Source organism: Tursiops truncatus, chromosome 9, assembly GCF_011762595.2.
Source record: "Tursiops truncatus isolate mTurTru1 chromosome 9, mTurTru1.mat.Y, whole genome shotgun sequence".
Taxonomy (NCBI): domain Eukaryota; kingdom Metazoa; phylum Chordata; class Mammalia; order Artiodactyla; family Delphinidae; genus Tursiops; species Tursiops truncatus.
This window is the reverse complement of record NC_047042.1, coordinates 15,918,869-15,935,173: the sequence shown is the minus strand read 5'-3', so window position 1 is coordinate 15,935,173 and position 16,305 is coordinate 15,918,869. Positions and strand designations below refer to the sequence as shown.

At 42.9% G+C, this 16,305-nt stretch overlaps 1 protein-coding gene, 1 long non-coding RNA gene and 1 other non-coding gene across 3 annotated transcripts in view; 1 reads left to right on the top strand and 2 right to left on the bottom strand.

Annotated features, from left to right (window-relative positions):
• Nucleotides 1–303: 303 nt before the first annotated feature.
• Nucleotides 304–5,394, bottom strand: LOC141279512 (uncharacterized). The gene is made up of 2 exons (XR_012333886.1): nucleotides 5,109–5,394; nucleotides 304–1,786 (listed from the first exon to the last, which is right to left on the bottom strand). It is a non-coding gene; the product is annotated as an uncharacterized lncRNA (long non-coding RNA).
• Nucleotides 3,129–16,305, top strand: part of SLC26A4 (solute carrier family 26 member 4) — a 53,022-nt gene continuing 39,845 nt past the window's right edge. Inside the window, exons 1-5 of the mRNA XM_033862889.1 lie at nucleotides 3,129–4,991; nucleotides 5,166–5,332; nucleotides 6,851–6,990; nucleotides 14,124–14,234; nucleotides 15,916–16,100. Of these exons, the coding sequence (XP_033718780.1) occupies nucleotides 5,169–5,332; nucleotides 6,851–6,990; nucleotides 14,124–14,234; nucleotides 15,916–16,100 (600 nt within the window). The 5' untranslated portion in view covers nucleotides 3,129–4,991; nucleotides 5,166–5,168. The remainder of the gene's footprint in view (nucleotides 4,992–5,165; nucleotides 5,333–6,850; nucleotides 6,991–14,123; nucleotides 14,235–15,915; nucleotides 16,101–16,305) is intronic.
• TRNAE-UUC (transfer RNA glutamic acid (anticodon UUC)) lies at nucleotides 12,558–12,629 on the bottom strand. The gene has a single exon. It is a non-coding gene; the product is annotated as a tRNA-Glu (tRNA).

Genomic DNA, 16,305 nt, shown 5'->3' with positions numbered 1-16,305 from the left:
AAAAAAAAACAAGAAGGAAATAAGCAAAAAGCTTAGCAGAGATTATGTGGGTGATAAGAAATGATTGCTATTTTCAATTTTAATATATTTTCCAACTTGTTCACTACAGACATATTTAATTTTTTAATACCATAAGAGACATATAACATATTATTTCTGTCTTTACGGAGCAGATCTTATATCTGGAGAGGGGGGAAAAAGTAACATTCAGGAAATAAATGAAAAACAATAGAGTACAAAACTGTATGCTTACTGAAAACAAGACAAATCAGTTTTCAGAGGAGAGATCAGAAAAAGAGAAAGTTAAAGTTATCTTTTTATTTAAATATGGCAGAAACTTAGCATCTATTGTCTTGAGAAAATTAACAAACATAATAAAAATAAAGCTCACAGATCAGAGTTGAAATTCCCAGGGAAAATGACTTTCCCTGGCAATTGGTTTTTCACCAATGTCAATATGAAAAGTAGACAGTGTTTCTTTTTGAAATGTTAACAGTGAGTCAAATGCTGCCTCCAAACAGAAGTGATTCAATTCAATTCTACATTTTAAAAAAAAAGCAAGAAATAAGGTACAAACATTACAGTTCAAAGGTAGAAAATGATAAAAATCGGAATCTAGGTTGCTTTTAAAAACAGACTTTTGGGGCATTATTTGCATATTTCTGTTATTTTGCAATTCTACTGATTAGAGAAATTTTTAAGTTGGAAAAAAAAAAAAGACGAAAAAGAAACTAAGTAAAATTTGCCCTCTAGACCAGAAGAAGGTAGCAAGACTGAATTCTCTCAATTTAAATAAACACAGGACTCAATTAAGTCATTCTTGTAACACACGAAATCACTCAAATATATAGCTACACTTATGATTTTATATATATTCAGATTTCATCAATTCTATTATGCCATTAATTGTAAAACTCACAATTATTTTATGAACCACTAAGAAATAAAAAAAATGCTGCCAATTGAACTATAACACACCATCAATTATGAGTCCTGATAAAATGTGAAAAATCTGCATTTTAGAATCAGTGAAATATAATATACAACTTGTGACCATGTAGTGAATGTTTGCTGCACCCACAGGTATGAGACCGGGGTTCATGCTTCTTTGTTCATCACCGTATCATGGTCAGCACTCATAAATTCTTAATAAGTCCTTGAATGAATGAATGAATGAATGAACAAATAAGTGAGCGTGCAGATCTAATAGTGGACTTTGTCTTACACTCCAAATGCCTAAAGGATATAAATAAGGAAATGCATTTTAATCAGCATTAACTGCTAAATAAGTGCTGGAAGGTAACAATAATATTGTCTGACATTTCTTTTTGAAGTGACACATCTATCTCTTTGGAAAGAAGTCCTGGAAATGATTAAATTCTGGTAAATAAGAACCACCCACCTCTATGTGAAACAGGTGAAGCTTGATTTCTAAAGTGAGTAATTTGAGGTGTTTAATATAACAAGTAAATTGGGTGGGGAGAGTCAGCTGTTATCACCTCCTACTCGTTTCTATTTTTAAAGGATGGCCAAATTCAGACTAGTGAGAAAAGCAGTTCTATACTTTTATAGAAACCTGTAAGGGAGATGCCATTCTGTCCATGCACCATTTATTTCTTCAGTAGAAAAAGCACTTAGGGCTTCCCTGGTGGCGCAGTGGTTGAGAGTCCGCCTGCCGATGCAGGGGACGCGGGTTCGTGCCCTGGTCCGGGAAGATCCCACATGCCGCGGAAAGGCTGGGCCCGTGAGCCATGGCCGCTGAGCCTGCGCGTCCGGAGCCTGTGCTCTGCAACAGGAGAGGCCACAACAGTGAGATGCCCGCGTACCGCAAAAAAAAAAAAAAGAAAAAAGAAAAAGAAAATGCATTTAACAGAAAGAAAAAAAAAGGCAATATATTCATCCAGGTACATGTAAGTCTTATTATAGTGCGATAATTGTTAAACCGAATCCTTATCTAGAACGATGCAGTTCAAAGAAGTCTGTCTATTCTCCAGGGGAAGTTACACCATTGACTCCTAGTGTTATTTGATAGCTTCTTTTCTCCTCTGTCCTTCTGAGACCTCTAACCCACTCCCTGTTCCTTTGAATTGCTACCATCACCATATGATCACCAAGTAGTGATACAAAGTGGTCCACAGAGCTGACTGGACTAGACTAAAAATGTTCAAAATAGCAAGTGACAGGGAGCAGAAATGCCTATCAGAATGAGACACAGATTATATTTATATTTGCACAGAATGCCTCCAAATTAAATCAATAAAGAATTGTGAATCGTCTAGGTGAGTTACCGTGGAACTGAGTTATAGTGTGAAATCTTAGACAGCTTTTTAAAAAGTTAAGAAAAATCCATATATATTCACCTGGAAAAATATTCCTAACATAGCCTTAACTGAAAAAAAAAAAAGTTGTAGACCAATATGTAGCATAATTTTTAGTTTTTTTAAAAAAAATATGTTTGGGCTATAGCTATATCTTTTTAGAAAACATTATAGAAGGTAATAATGACTGGAGGGAGACATTGTGCTTGCCCTCAAGAAGTTTTTGTCTAGTGAGGGAGATAAGACCTGTATGTAAATCAAATTATGATACTAAGCTAGATAGTGAGAGGTGTCTTAAAGAGAGAGGCCCAGATAAGGTGCCAAGACAATCCAGAGAAGTAACTGGATTAATTCTGAGAGACTCAAGCACTGTTCATGCTTGAGACAGTGTTTTAACTGGACGTTGAAGGTGTGTGTGGGGGTGTGATAAGTGGGGACATTCAGAAGCTACTTTAAAAAACTTGCCTCTATTTCAGTGTACTGTATATATGGAGAGAGATGCATATATTTAGTACACATAAAAACTTATTATTAAATGTACATTCGAATAACATACAGAAACTTAGAGGGACTGAAAACTTCATTGTAGTTTGTTTAGTAGCATCCCTGGCCTCTTTCCACTACATCTCAGTAGCATCCCCCCAGTATGATAACCAAAAATGTCTCTAGAACTACATATATATATATATATATATATATATATATATATATATATATATGTATGTATGTATTCTCCTCTGCAGATGGATAGAAATTCTAAAGTTCATGACCTGGATTTTTTTTTTTTTGGCTGCACAGCATGTGGGATCTTAATTCCCCAACCAGGGATCGAACCCGTGTCCCCTGCATTGAAAGCACAGTCTTAAGCAATGGACGGCGAGGGAAGTCCTTGGATTTCTTTTCAGGTCCTTTCTTCAAGGGTTCTTAACCTTAATAATGGTCAAGTAAGCTTTGGAAGATCTGTTGAAAGCTGTTGACTCATTCATCCCTCAGAAAAACACACACATGTTCACCACACCATGTTGAATACAACTTCAGGGGATTTACACTAGGGTTCTCCTGTGAGGATTCTGTTTCCTGTTGCTTATAGAATGGTCATTGTCTGAATTTTCCAGCTGGGTAACTGAAGGCTGGTGTCCAGAAGGTCCATATTTTAGAGCCTCTTCTGCATTTACTGATAATCAGGAGAGAATCTTCCTGTTTACCAAACTCTCCTTCCCTTCATCTTAACCCGTATTAGTCAGTTTCAGCAAGATTCATCCCAGCAGAAGACAAAACACTGATTAAGTAGGATACATCAGACTCCCCACTCACTCTCTTCTAGTCTTGATTCCTGTTTAGTCCAGTTTATTCCCTCCTTGACTGTTCAGATGAACGAGAAGAAACATCAAAAGAACCAGAGTCAGTCAGGTAAGAAAAGGGGCCACCTGGGCACTTGATTTTGATTGTGAAGTGAAATACACACAAACACAGAAAAGTTCGTATCTAACATTTATGAATAAATTATGAACTCTCTATAACCACCACACACTGGGTACTTCTAAAGAAAGACTTTCTAGAAATCCAAAGTCTTATTAAATGCAAAACTGGCCACTGCTCCTTTCCTCCTCTCCACCTGGTGTGAGAGCTGCGTGTCAGACCTTGGAGCTTCCGGATTCATACAACCTAGGGGTCAAGGTCAGCGTTCCCCGCAATAGCTGACCTCTTCTTCCACGCTGGGCTCTGCTCTCCGTAACAAATTTCCCAGAGGCTGTTTCGCCCCTGACCTCGTAACCCACGTTAGTAATTAGGGCGCGAGTGAGGATTCGGGTGGCCCCTGGGTGACAGCCAGTAAGATTCTTAGCCTTCCTGGTTCGGGAAAGGGAAAGAATTCGGGAGGGGTAGGATTTTTTTTTTCCCGGTAGGATAGGTGGGGAAAAGACCGCTGCCTGTGTGTCCCTCTTTTGGACTAAGGTGTCTCTGTTGCTCCATAAATAAAACGTCTCACTGCCTTCTGCGAGCGCTATAAAGGCGGCGGAACGGCTGTCCCGGGGGTATTCCGGGCCGGACTTGAGCCGAAGCAGGTGAGATCGTCGCTGAAGATGCAGCGCACCCCACCCCGCCCTGGCTTAACTCCCGGGGAGGCATCGCTGGTTGGGGATGGGACTAGTGGAGGGGGGTGGGGTGACACAGAGCCGCCGGGCAGGGGACAGTACAGCCTTCTTTCTGAGAAGCTGAGTGCGAGAAGGAAGCTAGGAAAACAGGCCGAGGGGTGAGACCTGCTCACCCGCCCAAAGTTCTGTCCCCGGAAGAGCGCGCCCGGCTGCTGGAATTTGCCTGCAGCGCGCGCGCAGCCTCGGGACCCGGGGAGCATGAACTGAGGGTTCCACGCCCGGCCCCGGGGGTTGTGCTTCTTTCCCAGGGCGCGCCTGGCGCTGCGCCCTGGGTCGGGTGCGGGGAGAGAGGGATGTTCACAGGGTCCCCCTTCCTGCCCCCTGCACGCCGCGAGCCCCAGCCCGGGTTTGGGGAGATTTCAGGACGCGGACAGCGCCCTGGCTGCCCATCTGAGGGGACTGGGTCGGGCTCCCGCCGCCCCCCAGCGCCGGGCTCACTCTCTTATTAAAGTCCGGTTGCGCCAGGCGGCAGGTGCAGGCTCGGAACCCAGAGGTCCTCAGGGCCCCCTGCAGGCTGGAGGTGCGCGCCCGGGGGCTGCGGGCCCGGGCGCAGAGGGCGGCAGCGCGCGGACCAGGGTCTCGGGGATCGGCTCCAACAGGTGGGGCCGGCCGGGGGCGGCTAACGGGCGGTCTTCACCTCCTCCTCTCTTCCCTCGTTCCATCTCCTCCCTCCTCGTCGTCCTCCGCCTCGCAGGTCATGGCAGCGCCGGGCGGCAGGTTGGAGCCGCCGCCGCTCCCCGAGTACAGCTGCAGCTACGTGGTGTCGCGGCCGGTCTACAGCGAGCTCGCCTTCCAGCAGCAGTACGAGCGGCGCCTGCAGGAGCGCAAGACGCTGCGGGAGAGCCTGGCCAAGGGCTGCAGGTAGCAGCCGCGGCGGGCGGGGCGCGGGGCTCAGTGAAGCCGGGAATCCGGGCGCGCCGACCCGCGGGCGTGCCCGGCGGCGGAGTGTGGGATGCTGCGCCGCCCTGCAGGGTCGACCCGGCTTCGGTCAGCTCACGGACTCTGGCCTTCCCGGTGGGAGAGTGGCTCTATCATTCTCGGCCCGAATCGACCCTAGTCTCGGAAACTCATCTTTGGAGAGGGTGTGTTCGGGGAGCCGCATCTCCTTTTCCTCTCTTGAGGGCACCTGGAGTGCGCCTTGGGGTACAGAGGGTCCCCACGGCCTTCTCGTGAAGGCTAGGCTGAGGAGAGTGGGAGAGCAAGGTGCTCGATTACAGAGAGGTGATGGGTAACCCGTCACCTGACCAAGAATCCTTGAAAGCCCCAAACTCAATCTAGGACGGATGCCACTCAGAGACACGAAGTGAAGGCGAGAACACGGAGCGCGTTGTGCTCCAAGCTGTCCACTGTCAGGCAGTAGGGCCCCCCGAGAAGAACCTGCATCAATCTCTAAACCCAAACGGGACACCCGTAAGTAGATATCACAAACAAAAAGGGAACTATCAGCTGCTGCTAGATTTTCTTTCTGTTAAAAAACCTTTTATTATAAAACATTTCAAACACATTCAAAAGTAGGCATAGTAGTGTAATGAACCCCCCCCCATGTTTTTACCCATCACCCAGCTTCAAATATGATCACCTCAAAGTTAATCTTGTTTCACCACATACTTGCCCCGCTCGACTTTTTTTTTTTAACGTAAGTCCCATATGGTGTTTCTTTTTGTTTTTTTATTTTGTCTGTATATATCTTTAGGGACTTAAAAAATACAACCACAATTCCATTATCACACACAAAAATTTTAAAATTCCTTAATATAAAAAATTAAGTCCAAAATTTCAAATTGTCTCATAAATATAATTTTTAAAATAATTTATTTGAATCAGGAGTCAAATAGTGTTCACCTACTTTTAATATGTTTCTTCTTTTACCTATAGGTTGTTGAATTTTAAAAACTGGATAGCAAGGTGCAGCAAGATATAGATTCATCATGTAAAGGGTTGTAAAAACTGGCTCCAAGCTCCTATTGCCAAAATATACAGAGTTTGTTTATGTTTCTTGAAAGAAAAAGAGAAGAAGAAGAAAGTGCCTGGGTTAGAAGTCCAAAAATTAATCTCCATTTAAAGACCCTACATTGATCAATCTGGGGCTGGACCAGAAAATGGGTTCTTGCTTAGGGATATTTTCTCAGAGGATTAAGAAGGTGGGAGAGGGGAGGGAACACTTAATCCTGTGTTTTCTAGTACAGTGCATTTAAAAGGGTAAATAGAGTTCTTGGCAAAGACATGGTAAGCACTTCACTGTTAGTATTTTCCATGCAATTCCTATCCTTTTTTCTAAATAGTTAGAAACATTAGCAGAGTTCAGTTCAAAACTTTGTGATTTGCAGTGGGCTGTGACGGAGATTGGATTGGAAGTCCAGTTTTCTTGCCTTTTGACAGTTGTTCAAGAAAGAGAACACTTGGTGTGCTGAAGACTCTCCTGCCCATCTTGGACTGGCTCCCCAAATACCGGATCAAGGAATGGCTGCTTAGTGATACCATTTCGGGATTTAGTACTGGGCTAGTGGGGACACTGCAAGGTAAGATGGTGGTGGACTAGCTCCCAAATTATGGAGAACTGCAGTCTCCAGCAGCCGTTCCTAACTCTCCCCTCGCTCTCATGGGTCTGCAACAAAGGCTTGCTCACCCTCCACAGCCTTCATCTTTCCTCCAGAGTCTGCCCCTTAGTGGTGAGATTCCCCTGTTTCTCCTCTTCCTTGGAGTTCTCTTCCGGGGAAGCCCTGCTGCTTCTTTAGCTGCATGGCTCCAACTAGAGCCCTATCACCTAAGCAGCAGCTTCCCAATTTTCCCTGATCAGAACTCACAGTAAGAAATCTGCATTACATCATGATCTATACACACATATCTCAAGTTTTGTGAAATAATATTTACCCTCACTACAGGTGATACACTCTGCTATTTTCTATTCTGTCCTATTCTATTCTGCTTATATTTTTTAAATGATGATTGTAGGCCGTTAAATTATTTTACATTGCATACATGGTCTTGACCTGCAGTTTGAAACTGACTTAAGGGAAAGGGAAGGACGTATTTTAGCCTGGACTACACGTAAGTGGCTTTTTCTCCCCTTACCTCCCCCTCCCCTTTTTAAATCCATCCCCGTATTTTAATCTTTTGGCAAAATGTCCCAACACAGGACATTTTTTAAACTGCCTTTATGCCACATTTCCATGAACATCTTGGAAATCTATTGCATGGCTGGTGCATAGCAGTATGGGCATTCTCCTTTGTCCTCCACCCCCATCGTCTTGCTTCTGCCCTTGCCTCAACTCTACAAAGCTTCTGGACCATGAAAACAGAAATCTCATTTATTTATTATCATTTTATGGAGTATCTAGTAGGTGCCAGGCACTAGGTATTCTGACATGAATAAGATGCACCACCTGCTTTCAAGGAGCTCATAGTCCAGTGAGGAGATAGATAACAGTTCAATGGAAGGACCAACTGTATAGCAGGGGTAACATTGCTTGGGAAGGGAGTGCACACAGGGGCACTCAACCCAGCCTTCGGAGACTGGGAATGGCTTCCTAGAGGAGGAGTCATCAGAGCTGTTTCCCTGAAGGGTAAGTCTCAGTTTGCCAAGTGATGGGAAGTAGGGTGGGGTAGAAATGTGTGTAGAGAGATGACTTGGAAATGGACTATTTCAGAAGTTAGTAATAGAGGTTGAGCAATGCCATGAGACAAAATTTGCCTATAGAGCTCTCAGCATTATTCAGATCAGGCCAGGGAGATTCCCACAGAGAAGGAAGATGTTCTGTGGCCCCAGTGCAGAGCCACAGCCTGGCCAACCATGTTTTCAATCACAAAGGTGGGTGGGGCGGTGCGGTTCATACGTTAAATGATGCCAAGTGCCGTGTACACAGTGGACTTTAATAGCTGTGACATGGCAACGCCCTGTGGCTCCTGGGGGACAGGAACTGTCTAATTCATATTTGTTTAGCCAGTGCCTAGCATGAGACTGGCACAAAATAGGTGGCCCTGTAAACCTTTACTAAAGAGGACTGAATTGCATTCCTGATAATGAATCATCTTTATGTATGAAAAATGGTGTTTCAAGCTATATCCCCCAAGTGTTCATAGACAAGTATCTTATAAGAATTAACTTTAGTTTTAGTTTCGTTTATTAAGCATCCTGTCCAAGGTCATGGAGCTGGTAAGTTGTGGAGCTGGGATTTGAACCCAGCGTCTAATTCCTAGGATCTTAATTTATAAACGATGCAGTTCCTCACTTTATGACTGATACGCTTTCCAGAAACATTATCTCTATGAAGTTATCTTTGTAAGGTGAATTTCTGGGAGGTGAACGTGGTTCGTTCGTATGTTCATTCATCATTCATCATCATTCATTCATCGAATAACATATGTAGGCCAGCCATGGGGATTCAGTGGTTTACTGACAGGCATGGGTGGGTACTGACCTCACGGAGCTCATTTTAAGTGGGAGACAGAGGAATTAAATAAATAAGCAGATAAATAGAAAAATAATTACAGATTGTGATATCTGTTATGGTGGATTAAATAGGCTTGAATAGGGATTAATTTGGGGATGGAGTGTTTATTTTAGTTAGAGTGGTCAAGGAAGGCTTCCTGAGGGCGTGAAATTTAATCAGGGTCAGGAGGATGGGAAGGAGACAGCCGTGTAAGGAGCAGAAAGAAGGGTTGTACCAGGCAAAGGTGCAAAGTCCCTGAGGTCAAAAAGAGCATAGTATTTTCAAGGGAGGAACGGGAAGAATTCCAGTGTGGGTGGAGGAGGGGGCGGGCTGGGGGGAGTGAACAGGAGGAGATAAGGTTAGACAGGGCCAGGACTAAGATGCGTAAATGAGTTACTCTCTGGGGGCCTTCTTCAATAATGCGCCCCAGGCACTTCGCTTGCTCGCTTGCCTCTCCCAAGTCCCAGCCCTGAGGATAGATGGTTCGGCTTGAAGCCAATCAAGCAGGAGATTAGAGAGAGCTGCAGAGATCTGAAATAAATATATACATTGCTTGGCTGCACCCGAGATTGAACCGGCGCCCCCTGCATTGGAAGTGAGAAGTCTTAACCACTGTACCACCAGGGAAGTCCCCTGAAATGTATTTTGGAGCAGGAATCACGGGTAATATACTGATGGATTGGGACTGGCTGAGGACCAGGACTGGGATGGAAAACCAAGCATTTCCTTTTGGACATGCCACATTTGAGATGCCAAATATGGAGTTGGAGATACTAGAAGTGGGAAGGTCATTGGAGAGGTCTGGGCTAGACATAAAAGTCCAGAAAGCATCACTTTAGAGGTGATATTTAAAGGAGTGGGAATGCCTGAAACTACCTAGGGAGAAAGGGCAGATGGGGAGGAGAATGGAGCTGGAGTACTTAAAGGTCGGGGAGTTGAGGAGGGGCCACAAAGAAACATGAGGAGGTTGGGCTCAGGAAGTTAGAGAAAAAGAACAGTCTGAGGAATGTGGGGTCAGAAGCCAAGAGAGGAGTTGTTTTCTTTTCTTTCTTTCTTTCCTTTTTTTTAAGGATAGAGGGGTCTGTAGTATGGAATGCTCTTGGTGATGGAACACAGACAATACTTTTAAGAAGGTTTGCTGTGAAGCAGAGTAGAGAAATGACTGTAAGCAGAGGCATAAAAGGCAAAGATAGAGTGATGGGAGGATATATTTTTCTTTTAATATAGGAGGTACTAGAACACAGATGTGACCCAGTGGACCATGAGATCTGTGGTCCATGAGGTAGAGGAGAAACAACTAAAAGTGACAAGAAGGAGCAAGTGTAGATCGGTTCAAGGATAGAAGTGGGAGGGCTGCTCCTTAAAGATAGGTGGGATATTTTCCCTCCATTTTCAAAGGAGAAAAGACAGACAAAACTGTGCAGATGCAGAGAGATTGGAAATTTTGGTAAAAAGCCAACAGGCATCTCATGGAGTCCATGTTTTGGTTGAAGTCTAGGATTCATCTCTAAACAGTGTCTGTATGGAGAAGGGGGATGGGAAGTTTGAGGGAAGTAGGGGAAGTCTGAGTAGCTATCTGGGGGTGAGGAAAAGCACACTTCCTGAGGAAATGAAATTGGATGGCCAGGCAGTGTGGAGTTCCCATCTGGGGCTTGTGATCATGAAATTTATGTGAAACTGGCCAGCCCAAATGTAGAGAACTTTAGTTCAGTTATCCAGCTGCTTGGATCCTGGCATGGAATAGGGTGATGCTTGGGTTTGGCCAGACTGGGGCTTTACCAGAGAAGACAGGGGAAGGAGAGAGAGAGTGAAGCCAGGAAGTTCAGAGTACTTGTGAAAATTCTATGGACAAGGAGGCAAGTGAATATGAGAGGCTGCCAAGGATAGTGGATCCGTTCATGGATTAGAAGCCTCCTGAGGACAAAGAAATGTTGCAGTAAGGATTTTGGAGCAGGTGAGCAGGGAGGCTAGGTGGCTGTAGGTGGAGAGCAGGAGGCTCAACGTTGAGATCTCAGAGGTGGCGCTGCAGTTTCTAGGGATGGCAAGGTCCACGCTATAACCAATATAACCACTGGCTGGGCAGCTGAGGGGTAGGGAAAAACTCATCGGAGTTACTGAGAAGCCAGAAATGCTACGGATCATGAAATCTTTCTTACTTTTATTATTAACAAAAAGTTCCCACTAGGCAGCAAGAAATCAATGCAGCCCTTTTAGTGCTTTTTTTTTTTTTTTTTGCGGTACTCGGGCCTCTCACTGCTGCGGCCTCTCCCGTCGCAGAGCACAGGCTCCGGATGCGCAGGCCCAGCGGCCACGGCTCACGGGCCCAGCCTCTCCGCGGCACGTGGGATCCTCCCAGACCGGGGCACGAACCCGCGTCCCCTGCATCAGCAGGCGGATTCTCAACCACTGTGCCACCAGGGAAGCCCCCTAGTGCTATTTTCAATCGTACCTATGAGGAACCTGCTCTCTACTTTCTATGGATACTTTTGCCTTCTAGATGCTTCCGAATGTTTGCTAGCACCTTTATCAATATGTGCCACCATCCTACATAGGAAGGGTGCCAACACAAGAGATTCCATAGTTTAAATCAATGGCTTAGATTTCTTTACAAATTATGTAATTTCAAAATTGTTGTACCAAATTCCCTTATAATATGCTTACAGTATATCTGAGTAGCAGTTGTCCTGAAATAGGATACTTTGTGAAAACTGAAAAAGCCCCCATTTTCCAGGCCTGTAAGGACTGCAGAGCCCAGTTTAGGCAAGTGGAAGTTTGAGAAAGACTTGAAAATAATACATAGACTTGAAAAAAATACAAATACTTGGAAAAAACACTCTCAACAGCTGCGCCACCGGGGAAGCCCTCTTTTATTTTTTAATATTTAAAAAAAATTTTTTTTTTTTTGCTTTTGTTTTTGCTCCTTCTTTTCTTGTCTTCCCTTTGTGGCCTCACCTTTCTACTCTATGCTCTTGGGATGACTGTTTATTGCAATTCCTTGTTGTAATTTATATATGAAAACATTTGCATCAGTAATACAGATTCTTCTAGAATGAAAACTCTCTAAGGGCAGAGACTTTGTTTTGTCCACTCCCATATTCCCCCAAACCTAGAACAGTGCCTGGCACATGGAGGGTACATAATCAATAGTTGCTGAATGAATGAATGTTTATTGTGGGAAACTAGAAAATACATATAAGGAACATGAAAAAAATACCTCTTCAACAAATGAGAAGTCTCCTTTGATCCTAGCATATAGATAACCCACTAAACCCATATTTTAGTAAATATCCTACTAGACACATAAATGCACATCCACATAAAGGTATAAAGAAATGTGTGAGAACGGTAAGCACTAAATTCAGGATAGTGGTTGATTCCTGAGGGTGGAGGGAGGAAAGACGATGTGAATGAGAAAGACTATATAGAGAGTTTCAACTGTACTGGCAATAATTTACTTCTTAAGCTAGAGGGTGGGTACATGGGTGTTTATTATATTATAGTCTTTGCATACCTGAATTCTGTTAAATCTTTTCATATTTTTAAATGCTTACAACAAACACGTTTACTTTAACAAAAGTGGAAGCATGCATACTGATCACTATTTTGTGGGTTTTTTTTTTTTTTTTTGGCCGCTCTGCTCACTTGTGGGATCTTAGTTCCCTGACCAGGGATTGAACCTGGGCCATGGCAGTGAAAGTGCCAAGTCCTAACCACTGGACCACCAGGGAATTCCCTGATCACTATTTTGAATCCTGCCTTTTCTCACTTATTTCTTATATGCACTTTATTGTACTAGAGATAGGTAAATTATTAGTAGTAAATTATTTCTATGCAGCACATCAACTTCATTTCATAGAATTACAGTATAATTTAGTTAACCACTTCCCTGTTTTGAAACATTCATTCAATAAATAATTTGGGGCACTCAGAGGCTAAGATATTTAGGTTGTTGCCACTTTTTTTTTTTTACTGTTATAAATGTAATCCTTTATTAATGACCCAAAGGTCAAAGGGCTTGGTTTTCTCTCACTGTGAGTGAGTAAAATGTAGGGAGGTAATAGAGAGTAAGATGTGCTGACTACCTAAGAAGCATTTAATCAAAAAAAACCCACAGGAGAAGGAAAGGGCTATGGACTGAATGTTTGTGTTCCTCCAAAATTCTTATCTTGAAGCCTTAATCCCCATTGTGATAATATTTGGAGGTGGGAGCCTTTGGGAAGTAATCAGGTAGAGTCCCCTTATAAAAAGAGGAAGAGGCCAGAGCTCACTCTCTCTGTGCCATGTGAGGATACAACAAGAAGGCAGCCATCTGCAAACCAGAAAGAGGGCCCTCACCAGACACTGAAACTGCTGGTACTTTGATCCTGAAGCTCTCAGTCTTCAGAACCGTGAGAAATAGATGTTTGTTGTTTAAGGCAAAAAACAAACAAAAAGCCAACACATTATTGTCTTCCACTGCCATGTACACAGAAAGGTTGAGATTTCTCCATACAGTGTGACATTCATGGACCCAGAAGCCACTTGGGATAGCCTAGCGAAGGTGTTGATCTCCTAGTGGAGAGCCTATGCTATGTACAAAGGTCAGATTTTTTCTTTGTTTGGATCTAACTTCTGTTCCCCCACAAGAAAGGAGAAAGGGCAGGCAACAATGACTGTGTTCCTCACAGCACTGAAACACTGAATTCAGACAAACCCAGCCTGAGCCTTTGAACTGAATTGATCAAGTTTTTTTTTTTTTTTTTTTTTTTTTTGCGGTACATGGGCCTCTCACTGTTGTGGGCTCTCCGATGGCGGAGCACAGGCTCCGGATGCGCAGGCTCAGTGGCCATGGCTCACGGGCCCAGCCGCTCCGCAGCATGTGGGATCTTCCCGGACCGGGGCACGAACCCGCGTCCCCCGCATCGGTAGGCGGACTCTCAACCACTGCGCCACCAGGGAAGCCCTTGATCAAGTTTTTAATCAACAACTGACTTGACTTTCTTTTTCCACTCACCTGATGATTGAGCTACTAATCAGTTGAGTCAGCTCCTTTGAGCAGGTGATACGTGAGCTGCAATCATTATCCCAGCTGATTTGAATCATGTTCTGCATCCTAGCGTAGTAAGGAAATCACTCAGAATGAGCTGTAAGTTGAAGAGATCTATGAAAAGGCCTTTCTCTGTACCGTAGACATAAAGCATAACTTTTGTTTCTGAATTTGATCATTTTGGATGTACTTTCAGGCATGGCGTATGCTCTACTAGCTGCTGTTCCTGTTGGATATGGTCTCTACTCTGCTTTTTTTCCTATCCTGACATACTTTATCTTCGGAACATCAAGACACATCTCAGTTGGTAATTATAAGCATATACAATTCTATTTGTTCACATTTAACGTGTTTGGGCTATATTATGTGTGTTCTGCTTCCATATCTTTGTTAATGTTTTCTAGGGAGATAGGGCATCAGTGCTTTACCCGCTTTTCCTATTCAATGATGCAATGGTTCTTAAGTGTAAAGTGTAAGCTTTACACTTAATCCCCTTTTTTTTAATGAAGAGGAGAAAATTGAAAGATTATTAAAAAATTGTAGTCTACCTTCAAATCTTAGCATGTTTTGCTTTTCAAAAATGTAATACATTTGACTCTATATTTAGAAAGTGTTCTAAAATTAAAAATGACAAGGGAAAAAAAATCTTCAAGAGGTCTTCAAACCTGCTGTTTTACTAGATTAACTTAGCTTTTACTAAATTATGTTCATCAAATACATATTCATTGTCTTATTAAAGAGCATACTTATTTTAAGTCACTAATATTGGAAGACTGGCAAAATCGTGCCACAACAATTTAGAAACTGAGCTTGGCTGTCCTTCTTGGTATGGCCCAAAATAGATTTATTTCCTGAACTTCCTAAAATTTGAATTTTCTTCTGCTAAAATGTTCTAGTAAATGAGTGTTTTAATGCTATTTTGCAACGTTGACATTTACACTTGAGATAACTTTTCGCCTACATCCATCTGCTGGCTAGACATGTGTACCTGGGCAATCCTTTTGAAACAAATGCAGCCATCTACTACTATATCCCCAGCCCATATCCTTATCCTTCGTTGTATTTCCCCCAGTGTCTGGCATATTGCCTTGTCTATAAAAGGAGATCAGAATGAGGTTATTGACTAAAATAACTTTCTCACCTGGGAGAGTAGATCAGTATCAAATGCATGGCGAGGTGAGGAACACAGAAGCTGATTTGTTTCTCTTTGGTGTTCTATACATTTAGACACTCCGGGTTACTGGATTTTGGTACTGAGCCCTCCCAGCTGTTAAAGCCTTCCATGATCAAAGGATAGGATCATCATCATCATGGATAAAAACATCAGTAGTGAATGGAGCAGCTGCTGAAAGAAAAGTACTTTTGAAACGTAGAATCTTACAGACTGGCATTTGATATGAAAAAATTTGTCTTGGAAAGAGAAAAAGAGAAACTCTATACTCTCTTTGCTATTTCTTTAACCTAATTTTGATCAGGTGATATTGATCAAGGTCCTTATCTCCACAGAGATCAGGACGTTGGATGCTCTAGGAAATGAACTTACCTGTAATAAAAATAAGATGGAACAAGTAATGGCTCAGCCAGTATGCCATTTCTGCCAGGAAACCTTTCTTGACAACTCCTCCCTCCACCCCCCATGTCCCACCCATATACGTGAAGATCACACACAGATAGGTTAGACACCCTTCCTGTGTGCTTACAAAGCAGTCTGAAAGCTGTATTACAATGACCCACCTACATGTCTCTCTTGCTCATTTCTGGGTCATGAATGCATTGAAGCATCTACTTTTTAGCTTTTTTTTGTGAACAAACAGTATTTTCCCAATCACAGCTAATTACTTCACACATCTTTCTAATCCTATGTAGACATGTTGAGCCTAAACATTTGCAATTAATAATAATAATTTTTTAAAGTTTTTTTATGGAGGTATAGTTGATTTACAAGTGATTAATAATTATTAGTTGATAAGAGACTTTTTTCCCCCCAGGACCTTTCCCAGTGGTCAGTTTAATGGTGGGATCTGTTGTTCTGAGCATGGCCCCCGACGAACACTTTCTCATGTCCAGCAGTAATGGAACTACACTGAATACCACCATGATAGACTCTGCAGCTAGAGACGCAGCAAGAGTATTGATTGCGAGCACCCTTACTCTTTTGGTTGGAATCATACAGGTAATGGGCTTACAAGGAATATACAGATTGGCATGATTTGTATTTGAAAGAATTAACTGTAGAGCATGTGGACTTAAAGATTCATTTAAAAGCAAAACAAATCAATTTACCGACCCCTCAAAGTTATTTTTTAAGTTATATTGTTTTAGGTCAGATGCTAAAATAGTCAGCAAGCCCCCACTTATTAAGGCTCACTTAATCATCA